Below are 26,355 nucleotides of genomic sequence, written 5' to 3'. Positions count from 1 at the left end.
GTTCCTCGCACGGCATTGTGGGAAGGGCGGCCGGTGCAGCCACAGCTGCCATCTTAGGGGCGCCTTGCGCTGCGGCTTTCTCGTTGGAGGTGGCCTTCGTGGCAGCTGTAGACGTCGGGAAAAGGCATAAAGTCCGTTGGCCGACACCTTTCTTTCCTCCGGCCTCGGTAGAACCGCCAGCCCGCGTCCGAAGGCGGAGGCGAGGGGAACTGGCCGCGTGAGGGGCCTGAGGCGAGCGGTTAGAGCGTCGCCCGGAAGGATGGGCCGGTCTCGGAGCCGGAGCTCGTCCCGCTCCAAGCACACCAAGAGCAGCAAACACAACAAGAAGCGCAGCCGGTCCCGGTCGCGATCCCGGGACAAGGAGCGCGTGCGGAAGCGTTCCAAATCTCGGGAAAGTAAACGGAACCGGCGACGGGAGTCGCGGTCCCGCTCGCGCTCCACCAACACTGCCGTGTCCCGGCGCGAGCGGGACCGGGAGCGCGCCTCGTCCCCGCCCGACCGCATCGACATCTTCGGGCGCACGGTGAGCAAGCGCAGCAGCCTGGACGAGAAGCAGAAGCGAGAGGAGGAGGAGAAGAAAGCGGAGTTCGAGCGGCAGCGAAAAATGTGAGTGCCCACGGGGGGAGGGCCCGGGGCGTGCGGAGAGCGGGGCGCTGGCCTAGGGCGTGGGGCCGGGGCGGGACGGCGCGGGCCGGGAGAATGGCGGGGACGGTCTGGGGCTGGGGACCCGGCGCGAGAACGGGCCGGAGAGGCGGCGGCGGGGCGGGCAGGCTTGGCGTTTGGAAAGCTTGGGGTGGGACAGACCCACGAGTTGTTTGGGATGGAAAATTCGAGGGCTTGAGCAGAAAGGGCTTAAATGAGAGAAGGCGATTTTGGCGCGAGAGAGGAGTGGTGTCCCGGAAGTAGGGGTGGAGTTCGGAGTGAGGTCGGAGAGCTGCGTGGTTTTGTGAGGCCGGGAGCGAGCTGGCCTGCACATGTGGAGGGTGGTGAGCGTATGCTGGTCAGCTTGAGAAGGAGAGAGAAGGGAATTAACATTTGAGATGCGAATCACAGCTGGCCAGAAGCATTCTTCTATTGAAGCTCAAATTTGGGACAGGACTTAACTACTCTCGGGAATCATACAGTTTAGGTGGTCCACCAGAAAAATGCATTTTCACTTTAGTGTATTCCTATTGTTAAGGTGTTGGGATTGCTTTTTTCCCCTTGAGCCTACACCCTCACCCCTTCCTTGAGATGTTAAAAAAAAAAGATACACCCTAAGTGTACAGTGCGATGAGTTTTTTGACCTCTGAATTCACCTGTGTAATCACCATCCCAAAGCCTCTTTTTTTAACTTGCTTTCTATCCTCTAGCAAACACGTGCAGTTTTGTTGTTCCCCTGAGACTGTGCTTCTTCAGAAGACACTTGAATAGTTGCTTTTATTTTGGCGTTGCTCACATGAAGGATATTAGTGAAATCTAGAGTTAGAGTGTGTTTCCGAAAATGTCAGCTCCCAAGTATTTCTGGTTATGAAAGTAGATGTGGATAAATAATACCAAACTAAAGGAATTTTTGGGTTTTAAAATGTAGGGATTTATTGTGTGTTTTGTTTTATGATCATCGTACTTTGATGCTCTGGGTATTCAGTTTCCAAAAACCACATTGAAAAGTAAATTTGAACAGTCCTACTAACTCCCTATTCAACCAGCCATACTTGGTCAGTTCTTCAGTGAATATTTAGAAAGTGCTCATGAAGCAAGAACGTGACTGAATTTATGATTTTCTCGAGGTGAGTTTATGTGTACTGAATTGACTGCAGGGTTAGTGGTTTTCTGTAGTGGGGTTTGTGTTAGGTAGATTTTCCAGCACACATACAGCTTGTTTCTAAAACCAAAGTTACTAAAAGGTAGGACTGGAGCACTAATATTACAGAGGAAGCTGTACCTGGAGCTGTTTAGCTTCCAACACTCCTTTGAAACACATGCAACACTCATTTTTCCTGTACTTAGAACTGTCAGTGATATGTATGAAAACAAAGTTCAAGTAATTGTTTCAACTTAAACCTTGATTTTGTAGAATACAACTTTTGGGTCTGCAACAAGGCCCTTAGCTGTAAAGATCTCAAATAGCTCTCAATAGATGGATGTATGAAAAGTTACCTAAGACATTGCTGAGATAATTTCTTCATGTGAAAACAAAGGAAACCTCCAAAGAGTAATAACTTGCCTTTCACTAGAAAGCTAAGATATGTAGGAAAAATGAAAAGAAACTTGGTTTGCAAAGAATAAATAGAAGCATTTAGCAGGTTTCACATGGATAGCAGAGAAGAAATTCAGGAATGAAATATGGCAAATAGAGGAGCTATATGGTTCTCTGGTTTGAGAGAAGACACAAACTGCCAATAGTATTTAGGAGGGAGAAGGGACCAGGGCTGGCAGCTACCTATACTCTAAATTCCTGGGTGCCGTGCAATAGGCATTACTTAATATATTCTAATGCCTTGGAAGCAATGCAGAAGAAACAATGGAAAGACTTAAGTGTTGGAGCTTTGGGAATGTAAGGAAACAGTTTTCAGTCTACATATCCTGTTGGTTATTTTATTCATTTAACTGATGTTTATTGAGCATTTAATAAGTGTCAGGCACTGTGCTAGGTGCTGTTAATATAAAGATGATTGGCCCTTCTCCAAGATTTGATCTAGCTCAAAGACAGATCATTAAATAGGCAATAATACAGTGTAGTAAATTTAGTGACAGTAATATAAACTGTATAAAGGAAGTATCCTGTGTGGGTGGATGATATAAGAATATGACAATGTCAGGCAAGGTATAGGACATATGTGGAGCACAGAAAAGAGCCTCCTCCCCCCGACTCCTGCCAAAATAGAGGAAATGGTCTTAAAAGTGGAATAATCAGGTGACTGTTGACTTAGAACACGAAGTTCTATAAATATTTAAGTCATGGAGTGACTGGAGAGGTAAATAGAGGCTGGGAATCATGTTAGGGTTATTGTATGTCATATTAGAGCTTGGATTTCATCCTAGAAACGGGAAGGATTTTAAGCAGGTAAATGACATGGTGCCTTTTTTGTTTTGATTGTTGTATAGGATGGAAACTAAGAGGTGGGTACAGAAGTTTACACAGGAGTAGCGAGGATAGTTGTTGGAATGGAAAAGAGGGACAGATTTAAGAAACATTTAGAGTATATTAAATGGAATGTGGGACTTCAGAAAAAGAATGGTGGTTCTCATGTTTATAGTGTGGCTATTGCAACTCATCTACCAAATGTTTCAGTAACAACCATGTGGCAGGTACTGGTAAAAATGTCAGAAACTCTGTAAATAGTGGATAAGGGAGAGGGAAAGGGGATAAGAGAATGGTGCCTTCACTGTGAGCACTAGTTTTGGATATACTGTACTGAGTTTATCCAGAGTTGATCATGTGAGACTGAAGCCTAGCTGAGAGGGGCTTCACTGAATGTCAGTGAAACCTTGAGAGTATATGGAATGACCCAGGGAGAGTGTGGAGAGAGGAGAGCGGTTCATTCAAGGAACTGAAAGAATCTTAGGACATGCCTGTATTTGTAATTAGGAAGAGGGAGAAAAGCCTATGGTGGAAGCAGAAAGGAATATGGTAAAAATGCCAAGTGTCAAGTGCCCTTACAAGAAATCTAGTTAGATGGAAAGAGACCGTAAAATAAGAATCAACCATTGGGTTTAACTAATTAGGAATTCTTTGGTAAGATTGGAAACCTTATTAGTTTACCACTTACAATTCTGAGTTGTTGAATAAATCACCTGCTTCTTTTTTTTTTTTTTTTTTTGAGACGGAGTCTCGCTCTCTCACCCAGGCTGGAGTGCAGTGGCGCGATCTCGGCTCACTGCAAGCTCCGCCTCCCGGGTTCACGCCATTCTCCTGCCTCAGCCTCTCCGAGTAGCTGGGACTACAGGCACCCGCCACCACGCCCGGCTATTTTTTTGTATTTTTAGTAGAGACGGGGTTTCACCGTGGTCTCAATCTCCTGACCTCGTGATCCACCCGCCTCGGCCTCCCAAAGTGCTGGGATTACAAGCGTGAGCCACCGCGCCCAGCCTAAATCACCTACTTCTAACCTTGTTTTTAAATCTGTGAAATGGAGATAATCTGTCTTGCTTGTTGTGAAAATTGGAGATAATGTATTTAAAGTAGGTGATACTTGGCATATAATAGTTCTCAATAAGTAATGTTATTTAATGTAACTAACTTACATGGAGCCAGACCAAGCCTGATGAATTTAAGAAGTGATCTTATGAGTTGTAATCTTAATGCTTAAAAGGTAAGCCTTTACATTTTTAAAGACTTTTACCCTCAATTTTGAATAGGCATTTCACATGGTTCAAAATTCAGTTCAAAAGATCTTCCTCTCATCCTAGTGTCCCAGCCATTCAGTGTGGTTCTTCTCACCCTGTCCCCACACCAGTAGCACCATTTTCTTTTTTTTTTTTTTTATTATACTTTAGGTTTTAGGGTACATGTGCACAATGTGCAGGTTTGTTACATATGTATCCATGTGCCATGTTGATTTCCTGCACCCATTAGCTCGTCATTTAGCATTAGGTATATCTCCTAATGCTGTCCCCGCCCCCCCACCCCCCACCCCACAACAGTACCCGGAATGTGATGTTCCCCTTCCTGTGTCCATGAGTTCTCATTGTTCAATTCCCACCTATGAGTGAGAACATGCGGTGTTTGGTTTTTTGTCCTTGTGATAGTTTACTGAGAATGTTTTCCAGTTTCATCCATGTCCCTACAAAGGACACGAACTCATCATTTTTTATGGCTGCATAGTATTCCATGGTGTATATGTGCCACATTTTCTTAATCCAGTCTATTGTTGTTGGACATTTGGGTTGGTTCCAAGTCTTTGCTATTGCAGTAGCACCATTTTCTTAAATGCTCTTTTGAGATGCTGCATCCGTGTTGTATTAACTGTTGAAAAAATAGACAGCTGAAAATAACTTGCAGCAAATCAGGAAAATGTTAATGGCATAGTAACTTACTCTAGCCTGTGATATCTAGGTTAGGATATCCTTGGTGTTCAACTGGATGACGGATTAAGAGCCTTCTAAATTAGAGTATCTACACTGAACTGGGATCTATATAAGTAATTCTTAAAATACTTGGGCAGTTCGTTGTGAGAGCAAAGAAGAGCTTTTAGGAGGAAATTGATTATATGGAACCGCATATTTTTGGAGGTTAAGGCTCTGACAGAACGTTAAGGCATAAGACCTAGCTGATGTTAAGAATATGTATTCATTTATTTATTTATAATTTTTGTAGAGACAGAGTTTCACTGTGTTTCCCAGGCTGATCTTGAACTCCTAGCCTCAAGTAATCCTTCTACCTCAGCCTCCCAAAGTGCTGGAATTACAAGTGTGAGTTACTATGGCTGGCCTATACTTTTTTCTTTCTTTTTTTTGGTAGTTAAATCTGTGTGCTTGTCTTTGCCCCTCTCATTTGTCCTGCAGAAACCGATGTAGGGTGGTAGTATAGTGCTTGCTTGAGATCATTAGCTTTGGCATCTGCGTAGGTTCAGAGAAACAGCTCAGCAACATCCAGTGTGTTCGAGTCCAGAAACTTCAGCTCCTTGTTCTTAGTTTCCTCAGTAAAAATGGGATACATACCCACTGCATAGGAATAATTATATGATTTAGATGATGACATGGTATATAAAGCTTTTGGCACAATATTATATGTTACCTATTAAGTAGTAAGTAAATGCTGTTTGCTAATAATAATTGAGCGAGTCCTAGAAGTAAGCCCCTAGGATTGAGTTCCCACATTTTAAAGATGTTTTAAAATAATGGTGCCAGTTACTCTATAACAGTGCTGAAGTGCTGTAGCCTTATGTTTTGTTTTTAATAGTTAGCATTTTAAAGTTCATTGTGACTAGTGGTGTTTTTTTGTTTTTTTTTTTTTGAGACAGAGTCTCGCTGTGTCACCCAGGCTGGAGTGCAGTGGTGCAGTGGCGCAATTTCAGCTCACTGCAGGCTCCGCCTCCTGGGTTCACGCCATTCTCCTGCCTCAGCCTCCCGAGTAGCTGGGACTACAGGCGCCTGCCACCACACCCAGCTAATTTTTATTTTTTATTTATTTATTTTTTTATTTTTAGTAGAGATGGGGTTTCACTGTGTTAGCCAGGATGGTCTTGATCTCCTGACCTCGTGATCCGCCTGCCTCGGCCTCCCAAAGTGCTGGGATTACAGGCATGAGCCACTGTGCCCAGCCTGACTAGTGTTTTTAAAATACATTAGAGCACAGAGAAAATAGGACCTAGTATTATACCATTTCCATTGAAAACCTTAAGATCTTGATTTAATGCTTTCATCAGTATAACACATTATTGGCAGGGGAATGGATATTCAGCAGAGGAGCGTAAGGACGACATTAGAGAAAAGAACATCATGAGGGTAACAACTACTATGGCCAGGGTTTTGAGGAGTGAATAGGCTGTTAGCTGATACCTATTTTGCAAGACACTAATGACCCACTCAAGAAAGTTCAGTGCCTCTTATGGGAGTAGGCATAATAGTGGTTTTATCATTGATTATGATGATAAATTTGCCATCAGTAAAAATGAACTCATGCTTAGTTCAGTTGTATATGTGCTCATTGGTTTGCTGAATTCAGTACATGGCGAGGGGATAAAATTGAGCTTTCCTTCAGCACTGTTTCTAAAATTTGATTTAAAATTTTTTTCTGATTACTGAAGTAGCATTTTTAATTTTACCAAGAAAAACAGCAGAAATTATATTCTTGCTAACACTTGTAGGCAAACAGTTTTGCTGTGGTACCCTGAACGCTGCCTGTTGCAAAGCTTAATTTTCTTGTTGGGATGCCTTGCAGTTCCTCCAGGAACAAAGGGAGATAAGCAGCTTTGTGAGAAACTGCACTGGGTCATTTCTCATTCTCCAGTGTTTCAGTTGAGCATGGGACTTTCCACTTGCCCTCCCTTTGGGCTGTAAAGTCGCTGAGCTGTAGTTAGAATTGACTCCTAAGCAGCAGAGCAGTCCATGGCCTGCCTGTACTGCCTGTTACATGGGCCCTCTGGTTTGATGTCATCAGTGGAAATAGAAGCAGGGAACAGACATTCTGATTTGGCTTTTGCTGTAAGTAAATTTATTTGGCTCATTTTCTCCTTACTGACCAAAGCTATGGAAATGAGGCCCCATTAGCCACTGCGCTTTTGCTGAGGGATGGCTTGACTGCCAAAAATAACCTTGAGTGTGTATCAGGTCTCTTCCACCTTCACCAAATTCTTAAGATGGCAACTTTTTACTCCTAGGGCCTTCTTTCTACTTTGTGTGGAGTTTTAGTTGGAACTGTGTTACATTATCCTTTTTTTAATAGTCAGTACTATGATTCACTTAATATTAATTAAAAGTCACATTGTACTGGTTTTGAAATTTTAAATATTAAGTTTCTTCTTAGGCTTCTCTACATTTACTAATTTCAGAAGAACGAACTAGCAAAAGTGTGTGTGTGTGTGTGTGTGTGTGTACACTTTATTATGAGAAATTTACATATACACAAAGGCAGATTATTATCATTATTCTTGGGTACTCATTATCCAGATTCAACAGTTGTCAGCCTCGTTTCATTGAGTAGTTTTCTTTCCTTTTGGGTGAAGTAGAGAAACAACATTTTATATGGAAATGTGATTTAATTTCTACCGAAGTTGCTGTCTGGTTTCCTTTTATATGCTCCCAGTGATTGATTATTTTTAGTATTGGGGAAGATACCTGCTCTCTTACTGAGCTGCTGTAGATAAAGACTTAAAACAACAGAGTCCTGAGAATGAGTGTTGGGCAAACATCTAGGCCCTTAAAGGAAAATATGCTTTCTCTAGTACCTACTGTCTCCTTGACAGAAGAATGTAGAGGATAAATGTAGAAACTGAAATGAATCAGATTGTTTAAGACACATTGGTATTAGTGTGTTATCACTGTGGATAAGTAACGGGAGTTGAAAATGAGAGCCCTTGGGTGAGAATTGAATCCTCCCGAAGAATAGAGTTGAGTTGAAGTGGATTGGGGTATTTAAAGGTCACTTAGAAACTATAAAGTCTTTACTAAACAGATAAATTGAATGATTCTCATATATATGTATGTCAAATGAGTCATCAGAAGATAAAGGTTGCAGGTTTTATTTAATTTTGAGGGTTGTGAGAAAGTTGGAACATGAATCGTCCTCTTAGGATTTAGATTTACTGCAAGAGCCTCAGAATTTATTCATTCAGCACAAATTTATTGCCTCAGAGTGCTATTAACTAGAAATAGTATGAACAATATATGCAGTATAAAATTTTTTAGTAACGTTAAGAAATGGATGAAATTAATTTTAGTGTATATTTTTATCCAAAATATCATTTTTAACATGCAATCAAATAAAAATAGGAGATCATTTATATTCTTTTTCTTCATACTAAATTTCAGTTCGGACCAGACACATATGACTAGTGGCTATCACTGAATATCACTGGTATGAAATGTGCAGGATTTCCACAGTGGTGCCTTGATGAATGTCAGTAATTTCAGCACAGAATTTTATTTTGAGTAAATTGGTTTATAATATCAAAATGGGATTGGAGTAATTAAAACTGTAGTATCATGCTTTATTGAACTTTTTCTGGTAATAAAAATATATTTTTACCCACTTTCCCATTTCTAGAGGAGCTTTTAATTGAAAATCAATTAACAAAAGGAAGAAAAGACATAGTAAGGAACTATAAAGCTAAAGAACTTCAGTTCAAAACTTAAGTTGGTCCTATTTTCAGTAAAAACTACACACTATTACTCCAGCAGTCTGAATCTCTTCAATCTGTGTTTATTCTCTCTTTGCTTAGCGGGAAATGAATTCAGCCAATCTGAGTTGCCTGCTACATAATTTCTCCTTACTTCTCTGTAGCTCAGCCCCAGACGAAGGGATTGGCAAATGAGCAAATCCATATTTTTTAACAACTTGTCCTCTGATTATAAAGTCGATAACAGAAGTAGATTTTCTGTTTCAGATTTATTGTTCCTAAATTAGAACTAATGAATTAGGCTCTTTGTATATACCTGTTCTCGTATTTAGAATATGGTAAAGGAAAAAAAGATTTTATATTCATTTGTATTTCTGTATCAGTTAACATCTTGGTATCTGTCATTTCCTTAAATGTGACATGAAAATGAATTCTGAAAAAATTACTGAATAATACCAGGCTCAATGGCTTGATAGACTTAAAACTAGTTTTGTTTAAATTTATAGTTTTAAAAATAAATATCTAACTCGTTTTTTTCACTTTGTTTGCTAGTCGACAGCAAGAAATAGAAGAAAAACTCATCGAGGAAGAAACAGCACGAAGAGTGGAAGAATTGGTGGCAAAAAGGGTGGAGGAAGAACTGGAGAAAAGGAAGGATGAAATTGAACGAGAAGTTCTCCGAAGGGTGGAGGAAGCCAAACGCATCATGGAAAAGCAGTTGCTCGAAGAACTCGAGCGACAGAGACAAGCTGAGCTTGCAGCACAAAAAGCTAGAGAGGTAACGCTCGGTCGTTTGGAAAGTAGAGACAGTCCATGGCAAAACTTTCAGTGTTGGGTTCTGCCTCCTGCTCAGTTCAGAAAGAGATGGAATACAGACTATCTAATTCCTTTCTCGTCTAAACTTAACATTGCTGCGAAAGTTAATTTTTTAGCCTATTCAGAAGTGCTGACTGATAACTTAAAAGTTGGAAGCTTTTATAAAACATATTCAAGGATACTTTTTGATTTAATGGAACTGGCTATTTGAGAAGTGTTTGAAACTTTTGCCATGGCTGCAGGACTTACATTCTTTTTTGGGAGGACGGTGGGGAGACAGGGAGTGGTAAAGGGAAAAGGTTAAAAATCCACCTGTGGTTGTATATTCTTCTATTCTGTCACTCTGTTACCTAGACTGTGAGAGGCTTTTGCCTTCAGTCAGATTAAAAAGAGCAGGGCCTAACATTGAGTGATAGCACCTGCTTTGATAAATAGGTTTTCTCACTCTTCTTTTTTTCCTTCTTTTATCCCTCACTCCTTCCCCTAAACCCTGCTTCAGCACAGTGGACTAATTCTAGCATTCTGATCATAAGGCCCTCCATTTTCCTAATGTGTTTCAAGGAATCTTTTTAGGAAAAATATCCAGATTATTCATCCACTTTTTTTAGTATCTACTAACAACTCCTTTTTTTCTCTAGAGAGTTATGAAGGAACAGGTTGTCCTTGTCTGGAGTCAAGCTAAACACATGATTTGTTTTATCAGCAGCTGGAGCAGAAGTTGAAAATGTCTTTCTGTGAGACAGTAATTTGCTACTGAAGCTTTATAGCTTGTTTGCACTGATTACTCCAGGATCCAAAAACTTGGTGAAAGCCACTGAAACACTCAAGGCAAATTACTTTACAGCCCTGAGTGTCTGTCACCATAGTTTGCATAATGAATCTGAATCCCATTGGTGTGTGATGTAGGAAATCCTGTAGTTGTATTTTCTTGAACTGACATATTTGACTCAAAATAATTAAGACTTACTGTCATTTTTCATCTTGGCATTATTGTGGACAAGTTGACATATTAAATCTCCTTGCTTTCTGGTAAGCTTAGCTTTTAAAATGCATTTTCCCTTGTCCTGTCTTTAACTAGATATACATGCTTATATTTATAGTGGGTTTCACAGACTATAAAATTGAATGTATGAAATTTTTATTTGTATCAGTGCTTTTAATAATGAAGATATTTTTGGAGTAATGGTGCTGTCTTGTAGCGAGTTATTAATCATAGTAAGATTTTTTTCTCTTCATTTGCTTTTTTTGTTTCATATTAACAATTTTTTTTTACACGGACACAACCCTCTGACAGTCTTTCCAAATATTAAAATCATTTGAATATGTATGCTGTGATCTGAACACTGCTCAAGCCATCAAGCAGTCTTCATACAGTTTGCATTATAAAATCTCATTAAATTCTCCAAGAAAAAAATAAGTTGAAGAGTTTTATTTCCTGACCATGCATCCCCTGGATTTCTGAGTTTCAGTTCAGATTGTAGATGACAATATAAGCTGCCTTCCGAAATTGTCAACATCTGAATGTTAAGTCCATTTTCCCCATGGAAGAAGCCCGTAGTTCCATGAAGTATGGATTACCATTTGTATTTTTCACTAACAGTAAATGTATTTTTCTTATTAATTGTTTGCCTTAGGAATGATGAATTACATTTTTTGTTCCTTCTTACCATAAACATCTGCATTCCTCAGCTCAGCCTTCCTTGTATGTTGTTTCTTTATAAATGGTTGAGCTGCTGATGCAGGTATTGCCAAGCTAACAGTACAAATCATTTTAAAGAGGAAGCTGGCGTGTATGGCAGCCGAGGAGCACACTCTGCAGGACACTGGACAAGACAGTAAATATTCAACTTTTAATGCTGATTAAAGGAGTATAGGTAAAGAATACGTAGGTATACATAATTGGTGAGACAAATATTCACTTTATTTATATTTTATATATTATTTTTTTAATTTGGTAAATACTATCCAGTTTTGTAGTTGTCCTTGTTGATTTGTGTGATATTAAAGTATTAGTAATAATTGCCAGGAAACTGTCATTAGGGAGGGTTTAGTTGGTTGCTGTTTGGACTGGGAGGGATGATTTAAATTTAGTGCTAGAAACCAATTTTAGTGACTGCACAGTTTATCATTTGTCAGACAGAAGGTAGCTATAAAGCTACCCTGTAAGTCATATCAAAAAAGTTCAGAGGAAGATTAGTAAATATTTATCAATAAAAATAAACATTTTGTTTTTCTAATATCTTAACATATCCTCCCCTTTAGGAGGAAGAACGTGCAAAACGTGAGGAGCTAGAGCGAATACTGGAAGAGAATAACCGAAAAATTGCAGAAGCACAAGCCAAACTGGTAAGTGTAAAGCATACGTGAAAAGTGTTTTGTATTTTGCTTTATTTCCTTTTTTCAGATTTTGTGGATTGATTTTTGTGCCCTATAATTTGACTTATTTTGGGGGGATTCTCTGGACTAACTTTAAAGGCTTTTCGAGGCAAGGATAGGAACAATTGAGATTTTTACTTCCAATCTGGACGGAACTCCAAAATTTGCAGTGATTTTAAAAAACAAGTTTTCTGGGGAAATTGTTTTGTTCTCTATCCCCAATTTTTTCTTTCCTAACCTCATTTCACATTTCTCCTATGCCTAAAAAGCTAATAGCAACAACAAAAGCTTGGGGGTATATTTAAACCAACTATAATATGCAGCATTTTACTTTGTATTAGTTGGCTTGTTACCAGGAGTAGATAGTATTTATTTGATAGTAAGTGCACCACAGTAATTTCCTATTCCTAGTTTATAATCTTAAGAAATACAGAGTCTTCGGTAATTATATAATATAGAAAGATGGGGGTGAGGGAAAGCAAGTTGTAAGCTCCAGTTACATGGTATAAAGAAATTTTGTGGTTATCAATGTACAGAAAAGTATCCAAGTGGGTCTAAGTAGTTAACAGTGGATCCCATTGAGAGTAGGGATGAAGGAAGACCATAAATAACCTTAATAAGAATGTAAAAAGTTAATATGGGGCAGTTGTTTCTAGAACATCATCTTCTGAAAAATAGTATACTCTGGATAAGAGAGAATGCTAGAAATATTCCAGATAACTTAATGATCATGACACAATGGATTCTTGGTAAATATCACCTGGTATTTGTGAAGGCCATAATGGAATCTATTGGAAAGCCATAATCCGCTTTCCCAAAGAAAATCTTAAAATCTGCTAAGGTAGAAAAAGCAATAGGAATGTGAAATGGATGAGTCATTCTAAGTTATATTGCTGCATGCTTATGAATAAGTATGTGATAACTTTTTTTTTTTAGTGATTCCAGGATTCCATATAAGGAGAGAACCTCAGTGCAGATAGGAAGAAGAGGGAAAGTGTTCAATCTGAATTTGAGGTTAGAAGGTTGAGTGAGCTTTGAAGGGTAAATACACTCTGGTTTGTGAGGCATAGATGTTTCAGAAAAGAGAAAAAAAATATGGTTGACAGGTAAATCATTGAAGCAAAATTAATGAGCAGGTGGAACTGGACCTCCTTTTAGGACACGTTAAAGAGATTGGATAGCTGTGGTGGGTTCATTATGTGGGTGGCCTGGAAGCATGGTGTGCCCTGCCAAGATCTTGATCCCTTCTGACCCTGTGGTAGCTAGGGACGGCTTGGCCTCCTTGCATTATTCTTACAGTCCTCTATTGTTTGCCCACGTGAAAAACGAAAATAAGATTTTCAGTCTGTGATCACTGGGAAAAATATTGGTAGTCATAACCTTATACTTCTCAAATGGTAGTAAAAGTTCAGTTTTTGTTTTTTAATCCCAGTTTGTCTCAGACCTCTACTTTTGCAAAATACAATTAAGATGAATTACTAGAAAAATGAGGTCATACTGCTGTAAAAACTTCTAAAACCCTTGTATTGATTTGTCCTTGTTGGGGATTGATTAGTTTGTAGATTATAAGTGGTCTATGGGCCGTGCTTAACATTGGCACTTTTCTAGATCACACAGATTTAGATTTGATCGGAGTGACACTATTCTTGCTTTGTTTTGTTTTTGAGATGGAGTTTTGCTCTTGTTGCCCAGGCTGAAGTGCAGTGGCACAGTCTCGGGTCATTGCAGCCTCCACCTCCTGGGTGGGTTCAGGCTGTTCTCCTGCCTCAGCCTCCCGAGTAGCTGAGATTACAGGCGCCCGCCACCATGCCCGGCTAATTTTTCTATTTTAGTAGAGATGGGGTTTTACCATGTTGATCAGGCTGGTGTTGAACTGCTGACTTCAGGTGATCCACCCGCCTCGGCCTCCCAAAGTGCTGGGATTACAGGTATGAGCCACCACTCCTGGCCCAGAGTGACACTATTCTGATGGCATGCTTGTGATAAACTTCAGTAAAAAACATATCTTAGGGAAAAAGAGGCTTGGAATTGAGAAAGTCGAGTAAGAATTTGAACATATTTAACATGGCTGCTTACAGTGTTCAATAAAGTTGGAAGCATAGTAAATTGATACTGGAGAATTTTTTTTTTTTTTTTTTTTTTGATGGAGTCTCTCTATGTTGCCTAGGCTGGAGTGCAGTGGCGCAGTCTCAGCCCACTGCAACCTCCGCCTTCCGGATTCAAGCAGCTCTCCTGCCTCAGCCTCCTGAGTAGCTGGGACTACAGGTGCCCACCACCACACCTGGCTAATTTTTGTGTTTTTAGTAGAGATGGGGTTTCAGTATGTTGGCCAGGCTGGTCTCAAACTCCTGACCTTGTGATCCACCCGCACCATCCTCCCAAAGTGCTGGTTACAGGCATGAGCTACTGCGCCCGGCCAAGAAAAGTTTTTTATTTGGTTCTGTTGGTAGTCATGTGCTGGCAGGAGAAGTAGGGTATTCTTTGTGTATGAGGAGACAAAAAATGTATAAAGATGGCAAGGTACACGTTGAGGCCCACTTCCACTTTTATTGCCTTTTTCCTTCCCCTTCCTCTCAATTTTGAGCACTATTCTTTAATCTTTATGTTTATTGGGAAATATGTAAAATACATTCAAACTCCTATTAAAAGTACTTGATACCATATAATGCAAGAAGAATGAGAAGCATTCTGCCCTCTAGAAAGTGATGAATGTTGAAGGATGATCAAAGGTAACTGTTTGCTAAAATCTGTATTGAGAAAAGCAACTTGATGAAAAAGTAGACAAGCCATTAAGTGCTTTTAAATAATTTAACATATTTTGGAAACAAAGACAACTCCAAAAAAAGTTACTAATACCATGAAAATATTTGGTAAGTGGTATAGGTAATGTAAGATAATGACATAGTTGCCCTGGGTGGCCTGGGAAACCTTCCTAGAAGAGGTAGTCCCTTGAGTTGGGCCCTGATTGGATAGGTGGAAATTCTATTAGGAGGCAGACAAGAGTGCGAGGAAATGAAACAGGGCAAAGGCCTTTGAGGTAGTAGAATAAAACAAAGGCAAGGGCGTGGAAACTTGGGATATTGGGAGAAGTAGCTGTAGTAAATGAGCAGCCATCCAACCTTATGTGTGCTAAGAAGTTTGTGTGGAAAGCGGATTATAGAAAAGACAAGTTGATAATGAAAGTACCCTGGAAGTGGGGAGGGAGATTTCTTAAACATTTTAACTGAAAAAAATAATACAATGATGTTACAGATCAGTAAAGAAGACTAACTTCCTAATTAAAAAGGAGATTTGTACACAAGTAGGACAAGAAGCAACTACAATAAATTTCTGAAAATATATCTCAACCTCAGTAGAGAAGCAAAGAAATGTCCCCCTCTTTTCTTTTTCCTTAATAGAAATCCCCTAAAGCCATTGTTTTTCACAGTGTCCTGTGTTGGCAGGTTATGATACAGATACCTCTTTACCTGATGGTCATGAGAATTTAAATGGGTATAACAGTTTCCGAAGACAATTAACAGTAAATCAGTAAATATAAAAAACTTTAATTCTGTGTCTAAGAATTTATCTCATGAGATAGAATCATTTACAAATGAATTTACATACAAAGATAATCTCAAATTATTTAAAATAGAAATGTCCAAGTTGTTGGATTCATTATTATTATGCAGTGGGTTTTTCTGTAGCCAAAAAGTATTTGATAATTCAGGGGAAATACAAAATAGGAGGTAGAGAAATACAAAATTTATATATCCAATATGATCCTTTTATTTTGAGAAACATATACTTGCACATTTTAAGAGACAGAAAAGCCAAAATGCTAAAAATAGTTATCCTTAATTGGTAGTCTTATGTGTAACTTTATACTTTTCTTCAGTTTCTACATGCTATAAGTAATGTATATCACTTTTTTGATCACATATAAATAATAGTAAAGAAGTTAAAGTCATACTTTTGACTTTTAAGTAGCCTTTTGTGACACAAGTTCACAGATTGAATCCCGTAATGACTAATAAGGAATGTGTTAGCCTAGCCACACGAGCTCACTCATATCTGAAAATCATTGTTAAGTGCTCTAGTCCATGGGTAGTTACTGTTTTTTTCAATTCCACATTGTGTACCAAGATACTTGGTTTGCCAACAGAGACAGAAGTATTAACCAACAAACGTACTTTATTTACAAAGTAAAAGCATCCAAATATGACTTAACTTGGCTTTTTGGCAGATTGTTCTTTGTTCTTGAGTTAGTGTTGGTGACACATAACTATCTTTAGGTATTTGAAGGGTTAATACAATGGAAAATTTTAATTTTCTCTTGTTAAAAATAGTGCTTAAAATTTTTTGAAGTCTTCTTCATGGTGTTTTTATGATGTGCCTGGGAAAATCTCAGATACTGTTCCAAAATGTATATGAGTTTTACTTTTTTCGAGAGGGAAACAGACTTAAAAGTTGGGGCTAGATTTTGCTATAGAGTAAAATACTCTTCCAGAAGGTTGTGTCAGCAGGAGAAAGAAACTCTCAATCTGTACCCTTGTCAAGATTGTAAAATACAAACCATACAACCTGGTTAGTGAATCTGGTGTAAATACCTCAACTATAATAATACATTGATAGTTTCTAATAAAATTTTAGGTAACATACTGGTCAAAGGAAGGACAAATTACTTCTGATGGGAGACAGGGGTGTTTGGGGTTTTAAAGTATATGCAAGTTATAAATTCTAGATTTACAGATCTCTTTATTAATGAAATAGTTTTCTTCTCACCCCTTGCCAAGTTCATCGTGTTATACCACTTCATATCTCACCAGTTTGTTATCTCAGCAGTTTGAGAGAAGAAAAGATAGTGCCATGTTTGAAAGTTGCTTATATATCAAATGTGTACCACATATATAAGTTTAAAATAAACCAGAGTTTGCTTTGCAATGGAGAGATGGCTTTCTTTTAAATGAGTTTGTATGGTAGGCTGAAAAATCCCTTCTGTCCTGTCTCCATGAAAAATAGTCTGTATTCTAATACCTGGAATTTGAATGTGCCCATATATGACAAGGAGGGCGGGGCTTTTGCAGATATGATTAAGTATCTTGCAATGGGGAGTTTATTCTGGATTATCTGGTGGGCCTTAAATGCCATCACATGTATTCTTAGGCAGAGGGAAATTTTAGCATATAGCACAGACAGGAGAAGGAAGCTAAGTAAAGACAGAGGAGAGAGATTTGAAAATGTTGGCTTTGAAGATTGAAGTGATGTAGGCTGAAGCCAAGGAATCCTGGCAGCCACCAGAAGCTGTAAGAGACAAGGAGCAGACTCTCTGCTAAAGACTCCGAAAGGAGAATGGAGAATGGTCACCCTGCTGACACCTTGCTTTCAGCCCAGTGATACTGATTTCAGACTGCTGGCCTCCAGAATAAATTTATTTTGAGCTGTTTAGTTTGTGGTAATATGTTACCTAAAAATGTGGAAGTGGTTTTGGAATTGGACAGTGGGTAGAGGCTCCAGTTTTGAGTCACGTGATAGAAAATGCATACGTTGCCTTTAAATACTGTTGGCAAAAATACGGATTTTAAAGGTGCTTCTGGTTACGGCTCAGAAGCAAATTAGGAACATATTATAAACTGGAGGGGAAGAGATCCTTTCTTATAGTGATAGAAAGCTTGGCTGAATTGTGTCCTACAGTTGTATGTAAGGCAGAACTTAAAACTTTTTCATATTTAGCTGAGAATTCTAAGTAAGTGTTGAAGTTGTAGCCTGGTTTCTTCCTGTTTATAGTAAAGTGGCAAGAAGAGCTAAATTGAAGAATGAACTGATAAGTATAGAAAGAACCACCAGCACTTGATGTTGGGAAAATCTCATGCTATTCAGATAGCAAAAGATGTTCACGGATAGAAAAACTGGCTCTGGAAAGAAGGCCAGGGGTATTGCTAGACAGCCTTTTGTTTGTGTGGAAGAAACTATGCATGTAACTCATAGGTTCCCGGACTATCTCAGTAAAACCCAGAAATAGATGAGATTATCCAGGAAATATCTGTGGAGAACGATGTTTAATGATGTGACATGTAGGGGACCTCCAAAGTTTCTGAGAATGTTGTGTCAGCAGAAACTGCCAACTGGGACTGAAAAAGACACATGACACGATGAAGGAAGGTGTTCAGACTCCTGACAGAATCCACGCACACAGGAAAGGTGATGTGAAGACAAACAGAGATTTGAGGATATTGACCTTGGAGTGAAGTATCCACACACCAAGAAACCTTGGCAGCCACCAGAAGCTGCAAGAGGCAAGGAACAGATTCTCCCCTAGAACCTCTGGAGGAAGTGTGTCCCTGCCAACACTTTTGATTTTTGTTCCAGTGATACGGATTTTGGACTTCTTGCCTCCATAATAAATTTCATCCAGTTGCAGTTTGTTACAGTGGCCACAGGAAATGAACACAGTTGGAAAAAGAACGGAGTATCTTAGAGTGAGCATTTCTATAAGTTGAAATGGCACAATACTTAGGAAAAATAAGGCAACAAATGTAAATGTCGAATATTTTAATTTGAAATGAAGTTTTGAGTAAGTCAGGTAAGGATTTTCAGAGAGCGAGAGGTTTTTTCCTGATTGTTAAGATAAAAAGCTGGTTGAAGACCTTATGTTAATGTATTTGGGACAGTAATTTAAAAAATAAATTTCTGGACATGAGTGAGTATATTGACATTGTGAAGGATGGGTTTGTAGGACACAAACTAGAAACACGAAGCCACTGAAGGCCAGTCAAAAGATGGGGCCTTGAATCACCAAAGTAGCAGTTCTTAAAAACTGTAAGGGAGAACTAATAAACTTGGTAAGTGAAGAGGTATGAAAAAGCCGGGACACAGGGGGAAGTCTGTTGTAGGAACCAGAAAAGACCCTCCTGATGTAATCATTCCTAATAAACTCATGTCAGGTATCCCCAGGCATTTAAGGAAAACGTAGTGCACAGAATAGTGAATGACCAAGGCAGAAGAACTGTAAAAAGAGAGAATGTAGGATACAGAAGATTAAAAGAGCCATATCTAGATAATACCTTTGTTTGTGAAATTTTAGAACAGAAAGTATAAAGAAAACCCCGAAGGCATCAGATTTTCCTTGGCAGAATTACAGAGCAGTCTCTCCAGAGTGCTCAGGCAGTGCTTTTTGTACATAATATTGCATACCAAGCTCAATCTGTCACTTCCTCCTTTTGAAACAGTTGTCTTCACTTCAGGTAATATGGAATCCATGGAGATATTATCTAAGGTTGAAGTTTCAAAAATGATTTAAGGTTATATATAAATGTCACAAGAGGGGAATTAAGAATAAAAGGGGGTAAAGGGAGTAGGTGGTGACAGGAATTTAGATGGTAGCTAATGATATCCCGTAATGATGGTTTGGCATATTAGAAACCCTAAGGAGGTAAGTGTGAGAATAAATATGTTGTCACAAGGATGAAGGGGATCCTTGTGTTTTACCCTTCTGTTATTTAACGTTGTACATGGAATACCTCAGAAAAATTTACTGACATAGTTTACTAAGTGTCAGAACTAATCGTGTCAAATATATTTTTTCATTTTTTTAGTCATTGGTTATCTAAAGTGGGATATACATTTAAAAAGTTATGGAAGGGAAGATGAATAAAGGAATTAAAATTATAAATGGCAGAGTGGATCAGGCTATTTATCTTGGAAGGTTTAAAATGTAGAAATCACATTTCTGAATAGTGGCATAGTTTCTAATTGTGCTGATTTTCATCTATTTCTACAATCACTCTTGAAAAGAAATATCTCTGTAGATTTTTAAAATTTTATAAAGTTACATATATTTCAAATAGAGAATAGATTTCAGTATCTCTGCTAAAGGGACTGTTGCTAAAGACTACCTTGATTAAATTTATAGACAGTTTAAGAAGGAGAATGCTTAGAAAAGTAATCTATAAACTCAGTAGATCCTCTGGGTAAAGACTGTAGGGCAGAGGCCGGGCGCAGTGGCTCACGCCTGTAATCCCAGCACTTTGGGAGGCCAAGGCGGGCGGATCACAAGGTCAGGAGATCTAGACCATCCTGGCTAACAAGATGAAACTCCGTCTCTACTAAAATACTACAAAAAAATTAGCCGGGCGTTGTGGCACGCGCCTGTAGTCGCAGCTACTCAGGAGGCTGAGGCAGGAGAATCGCATGAACCCGGGAGGCGGGGGTTGCAGTGAGCCGAGATCGTGTTATTGCACTCCAGCTTGGGCAACAAGAGCAAGACTCTGTCTAAAAATAAATAAATAAATAAAATAGGGCAGAGATTACTGGGAGGGGTAAGTAGGCTTTTTAACTATAATGGAACATTTTTTGTGTGTGTATTTCTTATCACCAGTCACTCTTTAGCTTGGGGTACAAGGTTGAAAGCCACCTTTGTGAGATTGAACAGGGTTATGGGCATAATGGCTAGGAGGGTCTGCCCCAGTGTAATGGTTCTGGTATTGTCCATGTTAGCTTTCTCCTTGGCCTCCAAGCTGTCCACCACATAATCCTTGTGAGTGAGTTGCTTAGTATTATTCATCTGTATAAATACATATATGCATCCCCAACCCCCCAATGCAAATACTGCTTTCTTGTGCATAAATGTGAAACAAGCAGGGAAAGGAACAATGGTTGTATTCTCTGGCAAGTCAAGTCATCAGGAAAGAAAAAGTTACTACAGAGAGAGGGTAGGATTTAGGAAAATACCTAGCAAATAAGGTGTTAGGGTCATACCACACTTACAGATGGTGGATGAACAGGAAACCAGCTTTTATCACTTGAGAGACTATATTAAAATGAGAGATGACTGTGGTTAGTGTTTGAATAATCTTTTTTTTTGTCAAAGTGTAATTAAGATTTATGCTTAGTTTAAAGCTATAGTAGAACAAAATACCAATATTTGTATATAGACAGTATATTCAACTAATTTTTAAATCATTGCATTAAATACTTCTAGTAGGTACTGTATGCCTAGCGTTGGTGATTAACATTGTTGAGCCGTAGTCCCAGAGAAAATCAACTCGTCTGTACATACATTCACACACACTTTTACCTTCTCTATTTGTAGACCTAAATGAAGAAACTTGATTCTTTACCCAATCTAAAGTGCAGAATTAGTATTTTATCTGAAGGAAGTTGCCTTACTTTAAAAATCTTGATTTTAATTAGGCAAAATGATCACATGGTTCAAATTTTGTTTTTTTAGGAAGAGAAACAGTGAAGTCCCTTTACCTTCCCCCCAACGCAATCCCCAATCCCAACCCCATCTCCAAAAGTGTACTCAGTTATGTGTTCTTAAAATCTTTTCAGAATGTCTGTAAAAGCATATTCAGGCAGATACAAATGCATAATATTTTAATTCTCCATTTATTGCACAAAAGTAGCATGTATACATGGAACTTTATTTTTTTCATTTAACGGTGTAACTTGGAGATTTTTCCATTGGGGAACATAGGGGCCTCCTTTTTTCCTCTTTCTTAATTTGTTTTTAAGGGCTATACAATATTCTGCTTTATATATCTTCAGTAATTTATTTAGTGTACCCCATACTGGTGGATATTTGGGTTTTTTTCACATTCTTTTCTTTCTATAAACTGTGTTGTAATATGTAACCCTGTAAATATATCAATTTCGCATGGGTGCAAAACTTGCACATTGCTGTACAAGTATATAATGTAAATTCCAGAAAATGTACTTGCTGGCATAAAGTATTACGAAGATGTAATTTTGATAGTGTGAGAGTGCTCTTTATATGATAGCATATGTGTGTTAGTCCATTTTTTGCTGCTATAACAGAGATAGGGTAATTCATAAAAATATTTGGCTTAGGGTTCTGGAAGCTGGGAAGCCTAAGAACATGGCACAGGCATCCCATGAGGTCTCCCCATGGTGGAAGGCATCACATGGCGAGCAAGCTAGACAGAGAGGGCCCTAGAGGGAGAGAAAAGTGGTGGCCAAACTCATCTTTTTATCAGGAGCCCATTCCCATGGTAACCAACCCACATCCCACTTGGGTGATAACAGAATTAATCTGTTCATGAGGATGAACCCCTCATGGCCTAATCACTGCTTAAATCCCCCACAGCTTAATACTGTTAACAATGCCAGTTAATTCTAACAGTGACCTTTGGCGGACATATTGAAATCACAGCAATGTGCTGTCACACTTTGAATTTCTGTCTTACAGGGTAAAAAAATGGTATATTTGTAATGTTCATTAGATTTCTCTTACGGATTAGGGTGGTGATGTTCCGCTTTATGTACCCTCACTCTCCAGGGCTCTAGTATGCTTTCCTAGGGTTGAGTTAGAACCTTAGAAGAAAGTGAATCTGAGTATTTATATTGATAAAATGTTTCTTAGGCACATGCACACATCCAAAGAACCCTTACTACATCTTGATTCAGTTGCACACACTAAGCTCTTACCCCAAATTTGTGATGATTTATTAAAACTGGATGAAGTAATTGGCATATGAATTCACTAATGATGACCGGTAGCAGGTAATTCTTTTTGTTGTAATATCAGTGAAAGCCTAAGGAAGAGAGTGGCTATTTGAAATAGATTCTGATGTACAGGTAGGATTTCCATAGAAGGAAAGAATGGCATGAGCAAAAGACGGGAAACAAGATAGAAAGGAGAATTTAGAAGAGGAGTCGAAACCAAGCTGGAGCCAGGTTATAGAAAATCTTGTCTTAGAGAAACATTATACTTTAGGAAGTTAAGCTGTATGCCATGGACAGTGGATATCATTGGAAATTTGAGAACAAGAAAGAGTGAGCAATGGTCAAGAAAGGTGAGTCTGGCAGTATCACGTAGGATGGATTGAAGGACACGTTGGAAACGGGCACCATTTTAGATGTACAAAAGATATGTGGCCCTAAACTGGTATGCTGGCAAAAGAAGTGAAAATAAACTCTAGGCAGAGAATATAAAACAAGAATTAACAAACTTGACTGAAGAAGAGATGAAATAAAGCTATAGAATTTGAGTGGCAGAAGGGAAGGTGTAAAGGGCAGATTTATTTTAAGGATAAAGTGGAATAATTTAAATCTTAAAACATGTTGAATTTTGAAGCAAGTCCTAGGTCTCCCAGGTGGATGTGTCCAGTAGCCAGGTCTAAATGTAGCATAGGAAAAAGGTTTTAGAGAGCTGTATCTTAAAGATATCTTTTAGCTCTCTGTTGGATTTTCCACCATGCTCACCTGCCGGATTCTCTCACTGCTTGTAATTCTGATCTTCGTTATCTCTGGCCTTACTTGACTGCCATTGATTTGTTCCAACACCTATCTTTTAGTCTACGTCACATTGCTGTCTAAACTTTTGTGTTCTTCCCTTTTTTTGCTACTTAAGATAAAATTTAAACATTTTGTATTGCATACCAGAGTCCTGTTACCTTTTCCATCTTCCTCTGCCATAAAGCCTATAAACCAGTCACATTACACTTTATTTAAAAAAAAAAAAAAAAAAATCTCAATGGAGACAAAAGAAGTAATTAGTGTATGGCATTAGAGAATGTATCAGAAGAGAGAACATTTTTAAAAGACTTAAGTGAACAGAAGAATTTATTTGAATAAAGAGAAAAATCACTGAATTTGATAGATTTTGACCATACAGAAGATAATTTTAGTAGAATAATGGAGATGGAATCAATGACCTAAAATTTGACTTCGAATGGGAATAGGTAGGCAGCTCAAAGGATGCAGTGAATGTTTTAAGATCACAGTCAGATAGAGGGGAAAAAGGATAAATCATGATAACTGATAATAAAAAAGGGTTAGAGCAGGGTTTCTCAATTTTGGCACTGATTGGATCATTCTTTGTTGTGGGAGCTGTCTTCCGCATTATAGGATGTGTAGCATTGTCCCAGGCTTCTACCCACTAGATGCCAGGAGCCATTCCCAGTTGTGGCAGCCAGAATCATCTCCATGCATTGCCTAATGTCCCCTTGGGGAAGGGATTAAAATTGTACTTGGTTGAGAATTGAAGATGTGTGTATGGTATCTCTACAAAGCATGAGAAGGGCCTGACTTTGGTAAAGGGGGAAATCTGTAGAAGAATGCAGGAAATAAATTGCTTGACATGGAAGGAGTTGAAGGCACTGCAGGAGTGGAATCAGTTACACCAGTGTCCTTTTGAAATTAGATAGCACTTTATAGTTAGTCAGGTCAGAAGGTTTTAATATTTTTCTTCAGGTAATTGGGTCTGTGGTGTTCCTTGGTTGTCTACTGATACTATAATATAGTCCCTTTTTTTCAGCGTGATTTGACCACACAAACAAAAAGCCCCAGTGGAGATTTTTTCCTACGTTTTTGGTTTTTTTTTGTGTGTGTGTGTGTGTATGTATGCCCTTCAACTATAAATATGGTAATTAGTGGATAACCTGCTCTTTGAGTAGATCTGTGCCTTGGTTTATAATTAACAGTCTATTAATCTGGTACAATGAAGTTAGAGATAAAAATAGGTATAGAACAAAATCTGTCATGATCTCAACATGTGATTTGTGGAAATTAATTTCCATTTCCAAAATGTGTAAGTGCTTTTCCATAATTTGTTCATTTATTTTCATTAAAAATGAAAGACATAAAATGTAGATATAATTAATAAAGGGTTCTCTTTTAATTTTCTTAATTCTTTTTTCTCTACCACTTAAACTACATGACCTTAGTCAAATTTTATGACCCATGCCATTGTGTGTGAGTTGTCACCTCGTAACTAAAATATTGTGAAGGCATGTAATTCATAGAAAGTCCTTGTTTTTACCCCCTTTTTTGCATTTCCATTAAAAATTTTTTTGTAGATACATAATAGATACACCTGTTGCAGGGGTACATATGATAATTTTTAATACATTTCTATAATTAATTTTTACTTTTAACTTTCAGGCCGAAGAACAGTTGAGAATTGTTGAAGAACAAAGAAAGATTCATGAGGAAAGGATGAAACTAGAACAAGAACGACAACGTCAACAAAAAGAAGAACAAAAAATTATCCTGGGCAAGGGGAAGTCCAGGCCAAAACTGTCCTTCTCATTAAAAACCCAGGATTAAATTGCAAACTCTGAACTTTTTACAAAGAAAAATGGAAAAACTTTGTATGGTAGCTTCATGTTGAAGTGGTTTTTTGTTTTTGTTTTCGTTTTTTTTAATTTGTAAAATCTGGAAAGTTAGCTTGTTCTAATAGGGGCTATGCTCTGCAATTCCCTTTTTTTTTTTTTTTTCCTTCCACTAAGTCAAATCCTTATCAGATCATTGTTGTCTTCTAAGGAGTGACGTATTTTTCACCTGTTTGGATTCTATATTAGTGGTCTGAGGAAGAGCAGATCACATTGTAAAACTATGGATGGTCTGATAAGGCTTTTACTGACCCCACTGACTTCAGAGTTATACTCTGTTTGCTACATCATAATGCTGGTTTTGCTGACTTTTTGTTTTTTTATATATTTATAAAAAAAGAAAAAGTTGGTGATTGCACTGGGAAATTCCCAGGGTATTACTGGACCTATGTGGTGTATTGTTAAACCAGTGTCCTTGTGATACTGTTGCTCTTGATGTTCCTGATACAGGTAAGGAAACAGTTGGTCAACTCTGATACAAAGTATATATACAGTTCAGTATTGTCTCTGTTCATTTTGTTTTTATTTCATTGACAAAATCAAACCAGCATTCCCCATTGTGTAAATAAATGATTTTGCTGAATAAAGTAAAGTCTTAAATTCATATGTTGAAGCAATTTTTTTTAAAGTTATGTTAAGTCTTAAAGAGGGTGGTTCACTTTTTGATGGTCAACCATTTAGAAGTCTTAGAACTATATTTCCTCTTGTTTATACTTTTAACATAGGGTTTATATGTACATTAAATATACTTGTGAATTAGTATTTTATGGCTATTTTTACAAATATCAACTTTATGCTGATAGAGCAAATGGCATCAGTGTTACCTTTAAGAAAGACTAACAAAACCCGGAAGATTTAAATTCTCAAACCTGTGCCTCTGTTTTAGGATATAAGTATTATCACAAATTATACTTAATAAAGGCTAGAAAAATGCTTTTAAATTATGGAATCTGAGATCATTTTCACAGTGGGCCATCAGAAAGAACTTAGCTTTATACTGTCAAAAAAAAGGCTAAGATGGTCAAGTCAGTTTCATTGTGTAGTGTACTTGCACGTTTATTTTTAGGACAAACACATTAGAACTTTATGAAGTTTTTTTGTTTTTTTTTTTTTTTTTGCATGTGGAATCTTATGGATGGCTTTCATATTATACACTAGAATCTGCCTCATTTACTCTTACATATGTTTAAGTATACTGGTATTAAAACATTCAAGAAAAGGATATTGATCTAAAATGCTACCTGAGATGCATAAACATGTCATCAAGTAGAGAAAATATTTTTATT

At 38.2% G+C, this 26,355-nt stretch overlaps 1 protein-coding gene across 2 annotated transcripts; it reads left to right on the top strand.

The window, feature by feature from the left end:
* The first annotated feature begins 11 nt into the window (after positions 1–11).
* Positions 12–25,673, top strand: ARGLU1 (arginine and glutamate rich 1). 2 transcript variants are annotated; one of them, XM_032151300.2, is made up of 4 exons: positions 14–606; positions 9,315–9,540; positions 11,841–11,924; positions 24,840–25,673. In XM_032151300.2, the coding sequence occupies exons 1-4, from the start codon at positions 260–262 to the stop codon at positions 25,002–25,004; spliced, it is 822 nt and encodes a 273-aa protein (XP_032007191.1). In that variant the 5' UTR covers positions 14–259; the 3' UTR covers positions 25,005–25,673. The 2 variants fall into 2 exon arrangements, 1 of the variants encoding a protein (XP_032007191.1); XR_009213322.1 differs by lacking the exon at positions 24,840–25,673 and having other exon boundaries at positions 12–606; positions 9,315–11,413; positions 11,841–11,925.
* Positions 25,674–26,355: the final 682 nt, after the last annotated feature.

Source organism: Hylobates moloch, unplaced genomic scaffold, assembly GCF_009828535.3.
Source record: "Hylobates moloch isolate HMO894 unplaced genomic scaffold, HMol_V3 SCAFFOLD_4, whole genome shotgun sequence".
Taxonomy (NCBI): Eukaryota; Metazoa; Chordata; class Mammalia; order Primates; family Hylobatidae; genus Hylobates; species Hylobates moloch.
The sequence above is the reverse complement of the archived record's forward strand: the minus strand, read 5'-3'. Positions and strand labels throughout refer to the sequence as shown.

Bases quoted from the DNA above. Each gene is read 5' to 3' on its own strand.
- ARGLU1 (XM_032151300.2), top strand. From the start codon at position 260: ATGGGCCGGTCTCGGAGCCGGAGCTCGTCCCGCTCCAAGCACACCAAG. The intron at 607-9,314 runs GTGAGTGCCCAC...TTTGTTTGCTAG, and splicing joins TTCGAGCGGCAGCGAAAAAT to TCGACAGCAAGAAATAGAAG. The intron at 9,541-11,840 runs GTAACGCTCGGT...CCTCCCCTTTAG, and splicing joins CAGCACAAAAAGCTAGAGAG to GAGGAAGAACGTGCAAAACG.